Here is a 15,825-nt window from a genome sequence, read left to right on the forward strand (position 1 = left end):
CTTTTCATATTTCTCTCCCTTTTTATCATCATCATCTTCTCACTTTTGCCACTGTGTTGTATTTTTTTCAGAATTTGTCTCCCTCATGATGTATTCATTTTCTAGGTAAAAGAAAGGGCCAACCAGAAGTGTTCGGTTATAACTGTTGATCCTGTTCAACCTAAACTGTGATCTTCTTCATCCTCATCCTCATCATTTTCTTATTAATCTTCTCTATTTATATGTATGTTGAAAACTTTTCTTCTAATGTGATTATTATCCAAAAATAATATTCTAAAGTTTATCAAAAAGTTTAATTTATTTTCTTTTTTAGAATTTGTTTTTGTTACTTATATAAATTGAAAGAAATTTTTACAGAAAAAAAAATTGTTACGAAAAAACTTTTCTCGTGAAAACTGCAAAGTCTCAAGTCAATGTCATTGACAACAATCAACTTAACGTTGGATCAACAGCAATTAACTTAATAACCACAATCAAGCGAAAAAGGACTTGGTCAGAAAGAGAAAAGAAAGAGAAAAGTTGTAACTCAATTTCTCATCAAAACTTTTCTTCTTCTTCTTCTTCATCTTCATCACCATTGTCGAGAGATTAACTAATTAACTGCCTTCCAATTTATCCTTCAATCTCTTTTCTTTTTACATTTAATCCTTTTCTTTATACACATCAAATTAAATCTATTTAAATTGTCCTTCCGTCCATCTAATGACCATGGACAGTAACACAATTAGCCTAATATTTAAATTGCTATTCACTTTAGTATTGGTTTGTAAAACTGTTACCGGTGAGCCAAGTCCAATTACCAACGATATCAATGCCATGGTAAGTTAATTGTTACTTTTTCCACTCTAAACAATTTAAGTAATACCAAATCAATATTATCGGTGATGATAGTAATTCATCAATTTAGATTAGTTCATTGATTATCTGATCACCATTTCAATGTTTGTGATAAGTAAATGAAACAATCAAACAATTTATTGTTTCTACCAATACTAATTTACCAATCAACGTATATGTGATTAACCCAATCCCAAACAATCAGATTGTTTCTCAATCAATTGTCCTTGATTAAGGTTGAATTTAATAATGATCATGATGATGATGATGATTGTAATTAATTGTCATGTTTAATATTTTCCTTGTTGATCCTTCTTTTAATTAGACGTGAGAAAACAAAGATTTTAATTATTTTCGATTTAGGATTTGATTTACTCTCTATTTACCTTTACAACAATTTAGGTAATACATAAATAATCAGTTGATTGTTTGAATTATTTTCAAGTATCAAAACCCAGAAATAAATTTTTCTGTGTTATCAAAGTTGAACTTGAAAGTTTTGTATATTTGATTAATCAATATGATTAAGTGTAAATCGGAATTATGTTATTTCCTGAAATAATCATTAATCTGATAAATTGTTTACTCCAATAGTGGATTTATAAATTAGCAATTACTTTTTTTTTCGGGTTTAATAATAGTCAGGTTACCATGTTGATAGTTTATCTTTGATCGTTTATTGGGGCAAGGGCGTTAAATTGGTTAACTGTTTAAGTTTGTTGATTATCAGGAAGTGTTGATAATACTGATAATCAGGAAGAATTAAGGAAGACCAGTTAGTTGATTAGTTAACCAATGTAGGAATTAACAGGTTAAGATTAATGATGATGAATCAACAGCATAAACGTTAATTAACTTGTTTCGTGAGGCTTAAATTTATCAGAGACTCACCTTGATTGTAATCATAATCACCTTCAGGGTTAATAAAGGTAAATATTGAAAAGATGAGGAAGAAGAGAAAGAAAGAGAAAGAGAGAGAAAGTGTAGAAACAATAACAATCAATGATAATAATAATAACTAATTGTTAATGAAAAAAGTGTTTTAAATTTTACAACAATTACAATCAACTACAAGATCAGCAACCTTTTTGTTTCCTTATTTACTAATAATATTACATATTAAAAGATCATGTTGAGATCATTTCACTTTTCATTCACTTATCATCCTCTCTCTCTCTCTCGTCTTGATGATGATGATGATGATCATCAGCATCATCATGATAATCTGAACAGGTTCCAATGAGAAAACAATGAAAATCTCATTCATTTTTTGATTCTGTTTATTGATAAAATGAAAAATGATTCGGTAATAATAGTAATCAGAATGGAACTTCATTACAATATTGACCAGTATTCTGAAAGTAAATTATCCCCCAGGAAGAAGATCATGATCAGGGAAGAGAAGAATAAAAAAATTGATGAGTGAAAAAAGAAAAAAAAGAGCATCAACCTAAAGAGAAAACGATGAGTATGTTGATGAGAGGGATGAGGATGAGATGAGGATGAAGACAAGTAAAGGGTTCTAAGAATCCGTAGGTGTATCGGAAAGATGATTGACCTCAAACAAGGAACCGATTCGAAGCCAATAAACTCTCACTGGGAAGACTATTACTATTTCACTAAGTTCTTGAAAGAAACCGCTACGTGAGAGATAATAACACTTGTACTGTTAATGATAATTATCTTCATCCTCATCCTCATCTTACTCATCTTCCCTCAGGGTGTAAGTACCGTTGGATGAGCAACGGAAAAGATAACCGGTCAATTGATTGAGATTCTGTTTCTCTCTCTCTCAAGGTCAAGGTTTCTTATTCTTATTCCTCATCTTTATTGTTTATTTTTCCATCAACAATTAACTAATTGTACTCATCAATTTACTCTCTATTACTTTTACTTTTTCTTTGTACAATCAAGTTCATATCCTTATAACTGTTAATTGATTTGATCAGTTGATCAATTCAGGTTATTCACCTAAACTTTTAATCAGTTGATTATTTGTTGACCAATTTAGTTTCTGATTTTTGATTTGCTTGTTGATTGTTGATTGTTAATTTTGTATTTGCTTCATTATTTATAACCTTCAATTGTCTGGGTAGTTTAATTGTTTTGTTTAATTCTTATAATCAAAATACTTTGCCAACCAACAGCAATTGAACAATTAACTAGTTATCATTATTTTTTAATCTTTTCTTATTCAATTGATTAAAAGGACATCCATTGATTTATAATTTCCAGCTAATTGTTGATTTTGGATTTAATCATTAATTTGGTTATAATTTAAATGTAATTGTGACCTTAATGTTGAGAAAATACCTTTTTATCATCTTGATGACATTGAAATGTTTCAATAAATTTAGTTAATTATCATCATGATAATCAACCTAATGGATTAAAATGATTAAAGCAAATTTTAAAAAAAAAGTCTTCAAGTTAATTGTACATAAAGTTACAATTTACGATTAGCATAACTTTAATTGTAACAATTTGAAACTATGTTAAGTAAATTGTAAATTCATTTAGAGTGAGGATAAATTATTTAAATCCAATGAAGGACATTAAGATATTTAAATCAATTGTAATTAATGAAAGGATGATGTTAATTGTCACACAAAAAGTGTAACAATAATCAAACTTGAATTTAAATCTAATAATATGATTACAAAATTAGAGATTAATTTTAACCAGTTAAATTAGATCACAATCAATGTCAATGTTCAGGTAATAATTAAATTGTAACATCACGTAGATTTTGATACGAGTGGTAATTAAATTCAATTTCCGTTAATCTATTTTCATTTTTTTCACAACAATCAAATTTTTTGCTCATCAAACTGTCAAATCTGAAATATAAGGAAATCGCCATTGTGATAATAAGTTGAATGAACAAATCTCTGTATCCGATTTTTGACCTTTTCCATGAGAAGATGATCAGGAAGAAGCAAAAAAGATTCTGATGCTGATGAATAACCAAGAATTGGGAGGATGATAAATCTCATTGGAATAGAATAGAACAAAATTTCAAACCTAAATTGTAAAAGAGAAGAAAATTAAAATTAACAACATGATATCATTTTTCATGTCTATTAGCCGAAGACAGTGTAATTTATATGGAGATTGATAAGGTAATTGCACTTGAGTAAAATACAAACAATTAACAGCAATTGATGGTTAATAACAATAAAAAGGGTTAACAGTTATTAATTCAATTGGTCTATTGTTTACATTTTTGCAATTTAATTAGGAAATGGGCAGAATAAGGAAACAGAAAGTTGGGTGCAATCAAATGGTTGTGACAATCAGAATGATCACCTTGTTAAACTGAACGATAATCAATGAGATTTGTTGATTATGATGATCATCTAATTGTTAGAATCTGAGATGAATTAGATATTGACCAGACGTAGATTTTAATCACCGAGTTGATTGAATGATCAAATAAAATGATGTAAATTTTTAAATCTCCAACAGAGTTTCCTTATCCAATCAAGTCTATCAGCAGGAACAATAGAAAATTGATCATCAACAGCAATTAATTGATTATCATGGTTAAAATTTGATCAAATTTTCTTCTTTTCTCCAAAAATTTCCATGGTTAATGTCCTTTAATGGTTGTTCACTTTGGATTATTTCATCTCTCATGGAATATCAGGAATATGACTAAGTTTTTATGCCAATTAATTGATTCCCTTGTTTCCACAAATCATTAACCATCAATCGATTTAGAAGAAGATAGAAAAAAAATTAATCACAATCACTTCCAATTTAGAAACAATCAGTTGACAGTCTATAGAATATGAAGTGAATATTTTCTAAATTAGAAAAGAATAGAAGAAAACAAAAACCAAAAGAATACACAATTAAGCCAAATGGAGAGAAAATAGAATATTAGAAAAGCGAATTACCTTAAGTATCCAATTTGTTTCTTAAAGAACAAACCTAATTGGTTAATCAAGCAGAAAATGTTGATGATGATGAGACAAAATCAGTAAATGTCCATCAAAATATATTAACCTTGTCATGTATCCATAAGGTTGTAATCATGACCCATCATGATGGAGATGATGATGTAAACCATGAAACAGGTAACATGAGAGATTCCAGAAAAAAATGACCAAGATTGTTCATCTATTGGAGTTACAATGTTAACAATTAGTTAACTAATTCTAAAATTATAAAGGTGAACCATAATTTCCGTGTTTTCAACCCACACACAAGAAGAAGGAACAAAAAAAAAACAAAAGCCAACACCCAAAAAAAGAAACACAGGAAAAGGCAGAGGATCAGAATTTCCTTTCAACAGGTAAAGAAAGAGAAACCTGAAGATCAAGGTCACAGACGGAAAATAAAAGAAAGAGAAAACCAGTTAATTTGAACTAAAGAAGAATAAAAAAAGAAAAGATTAAGAAAATGATTAATCTCATTTTCTCATGTAATTGAGTTTTAACCGCGAAAACAGGAAGATGAATGGTAACCATGGTTACCACCAGCTGATCGCAATTCTGTTTACATTTAGTTGACCTTTTCAATTATCTTAATTGTTAATTACTCTCTGTGACTTAATTTCATTTGTGATTACTCATTTTTCACCTTAATCATCGAGTTACTGTAAACATAATATGACAACTAATTAGTTTTACTCTTTAACTTCCTTAATACTATTTAGCGTTTTTTTTTCAATCAAAATCTTCTTCTTTTTAATCATCACAATTTTTTGATTTCTTTTTGTTTTCTCAAAACTCTTTCTACTTCCTGTTATTATTAATATGTTTCTTGAAAATCTGATCTTTGATGAAAATTTTCCTCCATGATTAAACACTCTGATTCCATAGTCATGATTGTCAATCTGATTGTGATCATTGGCTTTTGTTGTTGATCATTTGTATTAACTTGTTGATTTGTTTTGGGTTAGTCAATCGGTTGCAATTGAAAAATGGATTATCCTCTTTGATTATTATCTGATCCATGATAATATAACTTGATGATCTAATCATTAATATTTCAATTGACCAATGGATTTATCATCATCATCACCACCATTTAGATAATAATCAATGCCTGTTAAGCAAGTTATTTATAACGATAATTGGTAATCAACATGAAATAGTTATATTTATTTACCTGGATAAGTGCAGTTGTGTGTATACACACAAGAGGAAAAACAAATCTCAAGGAATCTTCCCAATATAATATAAATTACAAAGCAAATCAAATTGATGATAATCCCATAATCAACATTAACAACATCATCATCATCATTATCATCACATAATAATCATCTTGAAACATCATCATCATCAACAATTGGGTTGGGCAGTTTACTTTTAATTTGAAACTACAAAAAGTACCAATGGTTTCCCTTGCTGATTGACCTTCACAGGGCATCAGTCAAGTTAATAACCATTAATAGTGATTAAGATGATGTTAATTTATCCTTGATTAAACTGTAATTTAGATTGATCAATAGTTATTCGAGTTAATCTAAGGAAAATGGATAATTTTTAGTTACAGTTACAGAACCGGTTACACTTTTTGTTAATCAACTCTAATCCGCTAACAATTAGGACAATTAACAATCAAATGGATACACTAATGGATAAACAATCAGTAATCTGATTGATTGTCCAACATTTAATCAGAGAGACTAATCTTATTTTCCAATAAAATATAATACGAATGATGAATATGTTTCACTTTTCCATTACAATTAAAGTTAATTGTCTTCACTGTGATTATAATCAATTCTTGAAACTATCAAGATAAATGGTCCATTGTCTCAAGTAATTAGATTTGATTACTATTAATAATCTTTGTTTACTTTACAAATTACAATGGACTTTACAATCTTGATCATCTTTGGAAATTTAGAAAATTAATTTTACTAATTTTCAACAATTTATTAATTACATTTAAACAGAATCACCAGGAGAGCTTATTATCATTATCATTATTAACTATTATCTTCATTAGTAAAGTTAATGTTGATAAATGATAATCAAGTTAATTTTTCAACCACTAGAATAACAATTAACTGTTGTGAATTTAAATCAACTTTTATTTATTTTTAATTCTCACAATGTCCTTCATTTAATTTTTCAAATACAAAGTAAATTACCAAGAGATAAATTAAATTACCATTGTTATTAAATCCTAATGATGGTGATTATTTCTAAATTGTCTGAATGAATAAATCACTTTACCTCATAGTAGATTGATTAAGCTTTCAATTTGATTGGGTAAACCTTTAATTTAGATGGTAAATTAAATCAACAATCAACAAGATTCCAGATTAATCAACTGATCACTGTGAAAGTTTTGGTTGATTGGTTGACAATTTAAATATAAAAGAAATCCCTTAATTACCGATTGATTGTCAACTCGTTACCGATTATATTGCTTTTGGGATGGAAAATTTTTCTCAAATTAAATTGTAATGTTTAATTGCTGTTAATTTCTTCCAGATATATTTACAACGATTCGGTTATATGAATGAAAGTTTAGGAGCTGCTAATTTAATTGCAATCGATACTTATCAAGATGCAATTAAGGATTTCCAAAGATTTTCAGGAATTAATGAGACAGGTAAGTATATCAACAATTAAGGAACCAAGTGACAATCAACTTAATCAATCAACTTTGATTGAATTAAAAGTCAAGAGTAAAAGTTTACCCACTCGATTTCAGTTCGTTCGCAGAAATTTGGACCTACAATTAAAACTAATTGTTTCTTTTTCTCTTTCTATCCAATTAAACTGATCAACAGGTCTTCTTGATGAAGAGACAATATTGATGATGAATACACCTCGATGCGGAAACAAGGACCATAATGGTCAAGCTGAACACGCTCGTCGGCGGAAACGATATGCATTACAAGGTAAAAATTGGCGTTCGAAAAAAAAAGAGAAACGAAACTTTTGATTCCAGTGAATTTTAATTCCCAATTGTTAACAATTAGTTCTAGCAAATCATTTACATTGGAGAGAGAAAAAAAATCAACATTGAACAGGAATCATTGTAAATGATTTTCGTTGTTGTCATTATATAAATCAGAATAGTGATGAATGAAAATCGTGTGAAAATCATGATATAACAATGAATTAATGCCATGGATGATAATGAAAGAGAAAATGAGATCAAATGATGATGATGATGACAAGATGATAATAGATAAAGGTCTTGATGATTAGTAATGAAAAAGATAAACAAACATTGAGGCTAAAGTGTTGAAAAGAAAGTGAAAACTTTTCATTTCATTACATGAGAAATTCATTTGATTCTGAGAATGAACTTTTTTTCCAAAGATTTTTGTCATTTTTCATGTTTCTTTGACCTTGTTCAATGTACTCATTTATTTAGCATCATTGTCATCACCATTATCATCATTTTCAAACGTAACAATTAACAGAATCACAATCATTATCACTCATTCAATCAACAGTAAACTCACAATTTACCTCAATATTTATATTGTCACAATGTTGAATTAGATTTTGTTATTCATTGGAAACTATATTTTCCCTCCATAAACACAAATTTAGTTGATTAATTGTAAATCAGTTGAGATAATTATGATCATTATCGAGTAACAATCAAAATTTAGCTTATCATTTCAATGAAATGTTAATTGCTCACATTCATGGTTGGATTGATTTGCAAACACAATCAAGAAAAAAAAACACTTTTATTAATTGTTTAGGGTTCCTAGAAATAGTCATCAGAATCATCAACTGATTAAAAATTGATCATCAAGGTTGTGAAAAAATTAACACAACAATTAACTATCATAACATTGACAATAAGTTTCATTATTTAAACATTATCCAGATTAACTGGATTTAATATAAAATAACATTGATAATTGTTACAATTAACTTAATGATAAGATTGTTTAAAATCGTCAGACAATTAACGAGTGAATGGTTAATTTTAATTGATTGATTAGGTTGAGAAAAAAAGGTTTCCATAAATATATTGATTAATTTGATGTTTCCAATTGATTAGTAAATGTTAAATCAAGATAATCAAATGAAGCATAGAAAATGATTAAAAACTAATCAACATAAGATGACAGAGGATAATGATGGTGATGATGATGATGATGAAAATGAAAAGGTAAAGAATCAAGGTTACATTGTCTTTATTAACTAATTGTCAGTTTTTCTCGTCAGAAATTAACTAAATTAACCATACCAATGGAAGGCAAGTTTCCCATTGGTTTGTTAACATCTAGATGTTAACAAAAGTTAAAGATATTCAGTTTTCTGTTCGTTGAGACTTGAATTTGAATTAACTTTGTATTAGTTTCATATTCAAGGTCCAAGAGGGACGATAAAGAAAGAGAAGAGAGTAGATTATCATCATCATCATCATCATTTCAGTTGATTGTTTAGAGAAAAAAACTTCTTCTCAAAATAATTTGCATCAATTTAGTAAGACTTTCAACTTTATCTTTTAACATCTCTGATCATTATACTTGATTCAGGTATGAATGGTCATCCAGGTGAGATGATCATCATTTACCTGATATCTTTTCATCAACTTGAAGATTAACCTGGAGGATGTGGAGGAGGATGATGAAGATGAAGAGGATAATTTGAAATAATATTCTTCAAGATTTTGTCTAAAATTCTTGACCATAAATGGCCATTTACTTATATTATCTAACCTTTTAACTCTTACCTTTTGTTGATTGTTAATCCGATTAGTAAATGATTGAAAATTAGGTAAATACAAAGGTAATCGTTAAAATAAATACTAGATATTGATTAACTTTTGTAGGATCATCTTTCATTTGATTGATATTGATTTAGGTTCGATGATCTTGATTGCTGATGAAAATATCATGATAATTTGATTGAAATTAATCAAAAAATTAAAAGTTTTTCCGTTTTAAATTTTCACTTTCTGGGTAAATCAATGAACTTATAGACAAAAAGTTCATTGGTCATCATCATGATTTCATCTTAATTTATGATACAATCGCCTTTGGCCAATTAATTATCACTTTTTTCACTGATTAGTTGACCAGATTATTGATTACATGATTAGCAGTAAATTTTAATTTAATCATTCAGATAACAGTTAATATAAAGATGATGATACATCAATAGTTGTCAATCATTAACCAAAGAGATTCATTATTACATGAACAGGAATCAATGATCAAAATCTGATTAGTAATCATGATTAATTTGAACAAAGACAATTTGACAAATTAAAATCCTGATTGATTGTTCAAAGATATTAAACTAGTAGTGAAATTATATCAGATATTAAACGAAAAGTTCATCAACCAGAAACATTGAGTAAATTGTTCATTGTAATGATGATCCAGGATTGATTGAAACTTAATGATTGTGATTAAGAAGCCATTGCCTGTTTGATTGCCATAATTGATATCTTAATGATGATGAAATTATATAAAGTGATCAATCCTCTCGTTTCCCCATTAATATTACAGTGTTGAGGGTAATTGAATTAAAGAATCAGCAATTCAAGTAATCGTGACATGATAGACAATTTAAATCTTTCATATCAAATATTTTCTGATGATCTGATGATTCCTTGTGATAACATATAAGTTTGATTGTCATTGATTAATTGTCACCAATGAATATTGAATCTGTTGAGTTTGCAATGAATTTCTGGTTACCAGTGGATTTAAATTGCCATTGTGCTGATTGATTAGCTTTGAAGATTCTGTTGTGAGAATGGAAAAGAAAATATTATTAATTAATGAGCTTTAATTAGTGATCTTTAAGAGAGGAGGAAGAAAATTCCAATCATCTTCACTGGAGAATATTTTTGTTCGAGAATTTTATATTCTGATATTTTCTTGTTTTCTTTTTGTGTTCTTAGGAAGTAAATGGCGAAGAACTGATCTTACATATCGAATCTCCAAGTATCCAAGAAAAGTGAAGAAAAGTCAAATTGATACCGAAATTGCTCGAGCTTTTCAAGTTTGGTCTGAAGTAACTCCGTTGAATTTCATCCCCAAGAAAGATGGTCGAGTTCATATTGATATTAAGTTTGTCGTCGGTGAACATGGAGATGGTGATCCTTTCGATGGACCTGGAAACACTTTGGCTCACGCTTATTTCCCTCAATATGGTGGGATGCTCATTTCGACGATGAAGAATATTGGACTATTGATTCATATACAGGAACTAATTTATTTCAAGTAGCAGCTCATGAATTGGGACATTCATTGGGTTTAGGCCATAGTTCAACACGGGAATCTTTGATGGCTCCTTTTATCAACGATATAAGCCAAATTTCAGATTATCTAAAGATGATATTCTTGGTATTCAATCTTTATATGGACCTAGGACTGAACCACAAACAACGGCACCACCTAAAGAAACACCATACTCTCCTCCACCTCCACCTAAATTTCCTGGATCAACTCCTGAACCAGATATTTCTGATGCTCCAGATCTTTGTCAAGATGGACGGATTGACGCTGTTACCAGAATCGCCGATGGGACCACTTATGTCTTTAAAGGAAAACATTATTGGAAAGTTGAAACTAACGGCCTGGCCGATGGTTATCCAAGAAGAATCTCCGATGATTGGGATGGTCTTCCAGGGGACATTGACGCTGCTCTCACTTGGGCCGATGGAAAAACCTTCATTTTCAAGGTAAAGTTACTGAACAATCTGCAAATCGATCAATCGGTGATCAAAATATTTCTACCAAAGAAAAAGATTCGACAGGTCAATCACAATTCCCAGTAAATCAACCAACAGATCATATTGTTTGGAAAGATCAGTCAATTGAGATACTTAATTGAATCTGAAAAAAACGAAATCAATTAGATTGTTTTCGAAATTTTCTAAAATGAAAAAAAAATCAAATCGCTGATCAAGAAAATCAATCAAACAAAGAAGTGGCAAATTCAAACTGAGAAAAAGTTCCAACATTCAATCGACTATCATTCTAATTGTTGTTAATTTTTCTTTCCAGGGTAATAATTATTGGCGTTTCCATAATCGTAAAATGGACTCAGGGTATCCAAAGAATATCTCTCTCGGATTTGCTGGAATACCAAATAACATTGACACCGCATTTGTTTGGAGTGGAAATGGAAAAACTTATTTCTTCAAAGGTTAATATCGCTGTAACAATTAACTAATTGTCACAAATGGTCGTCTAATTTTTAACATTTTCCCTTAAAATTTTCTCAATTCTTAAGATAAATTGTATTGGCGATTCGATAGTAAAAATGACCCACCAGTGAGTAGCCGTTATCCAAAGCCGATTAAAAACTGGGTCGGATTACCGAGTAACATTGATGCCGCTTTCAAATGGGAAAACGGATTAACTTATTTCTTCAAGGGAACCAATTATTATCGATTCAATGACAACGATTTCGAGGTAAATTAATCCATTAATCTCTTGTTTCAATCTATTAGAAGTTAAATCAGAAAATGATAATATGAAAATCAATAGTTATCATGGATAAGATCATCTCTATTCACCATTCAATCAAAATCAAATACAATCAGAAAAAGGAAATTGATTTATGAATCCATATGATTAAATCATTTGCTTTTGTTTTTACTTGCATTAAGTTTTGAATGATAATTAATTACACATGATTAAGTTGATTGTGTATCCATTGGTTTGGTGGGGAAACAATGAAAACAATCAAACATCATCATCTTTTGACATTAAAAGTTAACCCAAAGTGATGATTGTTTTTTATCAAATTTTTTGTTTCGTTTGTTCATTTACCATTGGTAACAATTAACTATTTGAATATTAAACAATCAAGTGAAAGGTTGTTATTGTTTTCATTTGGATAATAATAACAATAGTCTATTGACACACCTCATCACCAGAATTACTTCAAGTTTATCAATGATGTGGTGGGAGTTGTGATGGTAATCTAATATATGGAGATAATATTTACATAGATTCTTGTTATTGTTTCGTTGATTGTTTAACTATTTTTACCATTAAATTGGCTCATTTTTTGCTTTCATTCAATATCATGAAATCTCATTTGAACTTTTCATTTGACCTTTTTTTTTGTTATTCAAACTTTTACTCTTGTAGGTTGACAGTTCAGCTAAGCCGCCGTTCCCAAGACAAACCTCTGTTTGGTGGTTTGATTGTAAATCGGCTGCCAACTCACCTTTCCGTGGTAGTCTGATCTCAGGTCAGAATAGATCAAAGTTTATTGGAGCTTTAATGTCCAACACTATGGATCAAGATCTTGAATCATCGGCAGCATCATCTTCCTCATCATCGTCACAAATTCAATCCGATTCAGGATCAATTGGTACAATTTCTGGTTCTAGTTTATCCTCATCTTCTGGTAAAAATGGGAATCATCATGATTCAAGAATCTCATCCGGTGAAGAGGACAAAGAATGGACAATTCATGGTAGATTTGACCATCGTGACCTTGCTGCCGCTGTTTACAGTCATGCGATAATCTGTAAGACTAACATGATACTAATGGCCTTAAGCCTGTTGTTAACGATCACCCGAAAATTAACCGAATCATAGTGAGAAAACAAATTTTTTTTCTTAATTTCAATCGTAACAAATTGAAGCGAAAAAAAAAGTTATCAGATTCAGAGAGAAAATATATATTCCAATTTATTTACAATTCCAATTACAATTTAAATTATTCTAATCAGATACTTTAATCAACAACAATTATCTTCTCTCTCTCTCTCTCTCTCTCAATCCTTTTACTAACGCTGATAAAACAACAACAATTAACAACAATCAACCTCATTGATTAACATAAACATATACAAATTCATTTAAAATTAATCCAACTCAATCCACCATCAAACTTATCATCAAAATCTTAATCATCAACTAATTAATACTCTCCTCGTATTTAAACAAACATCCCTTTAGTTTAATGATTAACTAATTATCCCTTTTTCTCCTGCTTAATTGTAAAAATCAAACTAATCAACCAAACATTTAACTAACACCAAAAAAACCAGCTAAACCACCACCAAGTTAAATTGTAGTTATTAAATTGTCAACCTTGATTAACTCTTCTTGTGATCGTCATCAACAAAGTCAAACAATTTAATCAAATGTTGTGATCTCATTGCAACTGAATTTAATTATAAGTATATATTTATATATAACTATAGAGATAGAAAATCACAAATTAATATATATATATTAATTCATTAATTTATTTTAATCATCACCTTAATTACCACCATTGACAATAATGATCAAATTAACCGTATTAATTGTAAATAAAGATGAAGATGATAATGATAATGATGATGATGATGATGATATTGATAAAGTCCATTAAAGGTCAATGATAATATTATTACCTTATCATAATCAACATCAACTTAATCATCGTCATCATAATTAAGCTCAATGGTTTAGCTAAATCAATAACCTTTAATTGTTTATAAATGATTTAGCATAATCAATACTATATAATTATAATAATTATTAAAACTGATTATCGTCAATCTGTAATACTAATCAAATTGTGGAAAGAAACAAAAAATTAACAGTAATTCAATCAGCAATCTAATTGAAACTGTTACCATGTAATAGAATCAACAATTAACCATTAATTTATTTACCAAATCTCTTCATTTCATATATGCACTTTTTCATTATTAACTCTGTTACTACAATCAACTAATTTTTTGCTTTTTCCTTAATTGTATTAATTTCAATGGTCCAATATATTATAATTATAATTACTTTGACAGTCATGACAAGTGATTAAAGGCAATAGTAATATAATCATAATGATTAAGAGTTACAGGCAATTGTGTGAGTTAGTTAAATTGTCAACGTTTATCAATAACAGTAATTACAACAATTAAATGACTTTCAAACACACAAATCAAACGGATATTGAATCCAGTTAATCACGTTGAGTAGTTTAATCACAATTAACTGAGAGAAAAAGTTTATCAATCAATTAGAGTCTCAGTTTATGTTTCTATCAGTGTTAATTGTTATCCCGATAATTTGATTAAATATCAATGGAGATGATTTAGTGAAAATTGAATTAATTTAATGATTAATTGTGATAATAATTAAAACCTTAAGGGGTTAATTGTGAATCCGTTTCCTTGAAAAATTAGGAAAAAAAAGTTTTTTCTTCTCCCATTAATTAACCTGATTGTTTCCCGTTCCCATTGATTAACAAGAAAGAGCAGATAATAAACTCGAGGTAATAATCATGATTAATAAATTAGGAGTTGAACAATTAAATTAAATTATGATTCTAATTAATTTCAATGAAAAACTAAACCATCCAAACAATGAAAACTTAAATTAATTTCTAATAATTAGAGTAACTGATTAAATTCAATTTCTTGTCTTCTTTTTACAATTGATTATCAACAACAACAACAACAACAATCAACAATCAACTGATTATCTGAACTTTGGTTGAACAATTGGACAACAATTTGCTGATCAACTTAAACAGGATTTACCTCAATTTACAATTAATCACCTTTTAAACAATCTCATCAGATGATGTTACAATTTCCCATTTAAATTAACTATTCAAATGATAATCAACTTTCTCGCAGGTACAACAATTAAAATGAAACGTAAATCATTTTAATTTGATTTTTGTTTTCTTCTAATGATCAACAAAATGATAACCACCCAATCATCATCATCATCAACAACAATCACCCACTCATATCTCCCATTCTGGAATGAAAAAGCTTAAGAAAAACAAAATCGGATTAAAAAGACTCAAAATTAACTAAATTAACTCATCACTCATTTAGCTGATCATTTGAAAATGGATTAAGAAAAAAAAAGAAAACCTGATTGGATTAATTAGATCAGATTCTAATCAACGAATTTGTTTCATCATCAACAAATCAACTTCATCTTCCAAACGATCTCATAAACAATCATCATCATCATTTTTTTTTTGCTACAATTAAAACTCAAATCAAACAAATGGCAATCAATTGATTACCATTGATTAATTTAATCATCCAACCAACAAT

At 28.8% G+C, this 15,825-nt stretch overlaps 1 protein-coding gene and 3 long non-coding RNA genes across 5 annotated transcripts; 1 reads left to right on the forward strand and 3 right to left on the reverse strand.

Annotated features, from left to right (window-relative positions):
- Positions 1–97: 97 nt before the first annotated feature.
- Positions 98–15,761, forward strand: LOC128387230 (stromelysin-1-like). Its single transcript, XM_053346417.1, is given in 10 exon segments — positions 98–819; positions 7,296–7,416; positions 7,598–7,708; positions 10,693–10,944; positions 10,947–11,084; positions 11,087–11,475; positions 11,801–11,942; positions 12,030–12,211; positions 12,896–13,350; positions 15,285–15,761. Coding segments are annotated over 10 exon segments (1,908 nt in total). The 5' UTR covers positions 98–702; the 3' UTR covers positions 15,286–15,761.
- Positions 3,452–5,395, reverse strand: LOC128387242 (uncharacterized). The gene is made up of 3 exons (XR_008324994.1): positions 4,740–5,395; positions 4,147–4,646; positions 3,452–3,861 (listed from the first exon to the last, which is right to left on the reverse strand). It is a non-coding gene; the product is annotated as an uncharacterized LOC128387242 (long non-coding RNA).
- On the reverse strand, positions 9,864–10,860 carry LOC128387243 (uncharacterized). The gene is made up of 2 exons (XR_008324995.1): positions 10,721–10,860; positions 9,864–10,533 (listed from the first exon to the last, which is right to left on the reverse strand). It is a non-coding gene; the product is annotated as an uncharacterized LOC128387243 (long non-coding RNA).
- Positions 11,470–13,113, reverse strand: LOC128387244 (uncharacterized). 2 transcript variants are annotated; one of them, XR_008324996.1, is made up of 4 exons: positions 12,975–13,094; positions 12,316–12,725; positions 12,069–12,242; positions 11,470–11,629 (listed from the first exon to the last, which is right to left on the reverse strand). It is a non-coding gene; the product is annotated as an uncharacterized LOC128387244 (long non-coding RNA). The 2 variants fall into 2 exon arrangements; XR_008324997.1 differs by lacking the exon at positions 12,316–12,725 and having other exon boundaries at positions 12,975–13,113.
- Positions 15,762–15,825: the final 64 nt, after the last annotated feature.

The sequence above is a fragment of the Panonychus citri genome, unplaced genomic scaffold (assembly GCF_014898815.1).
Source record: "Panonychus citri isolate SS breed McGregor unplaced genomic scaffold, ASM1489881v1 Contig00077, whole genome shotgun sequence".
Classification (NCBI taxonomy): domain Eukaryota; kingdom Metazoa; phylum Arthropoda; class Arachnida; order Trombidiformes; family Tetranychidae; genus Panonychus; species Panonychus citri.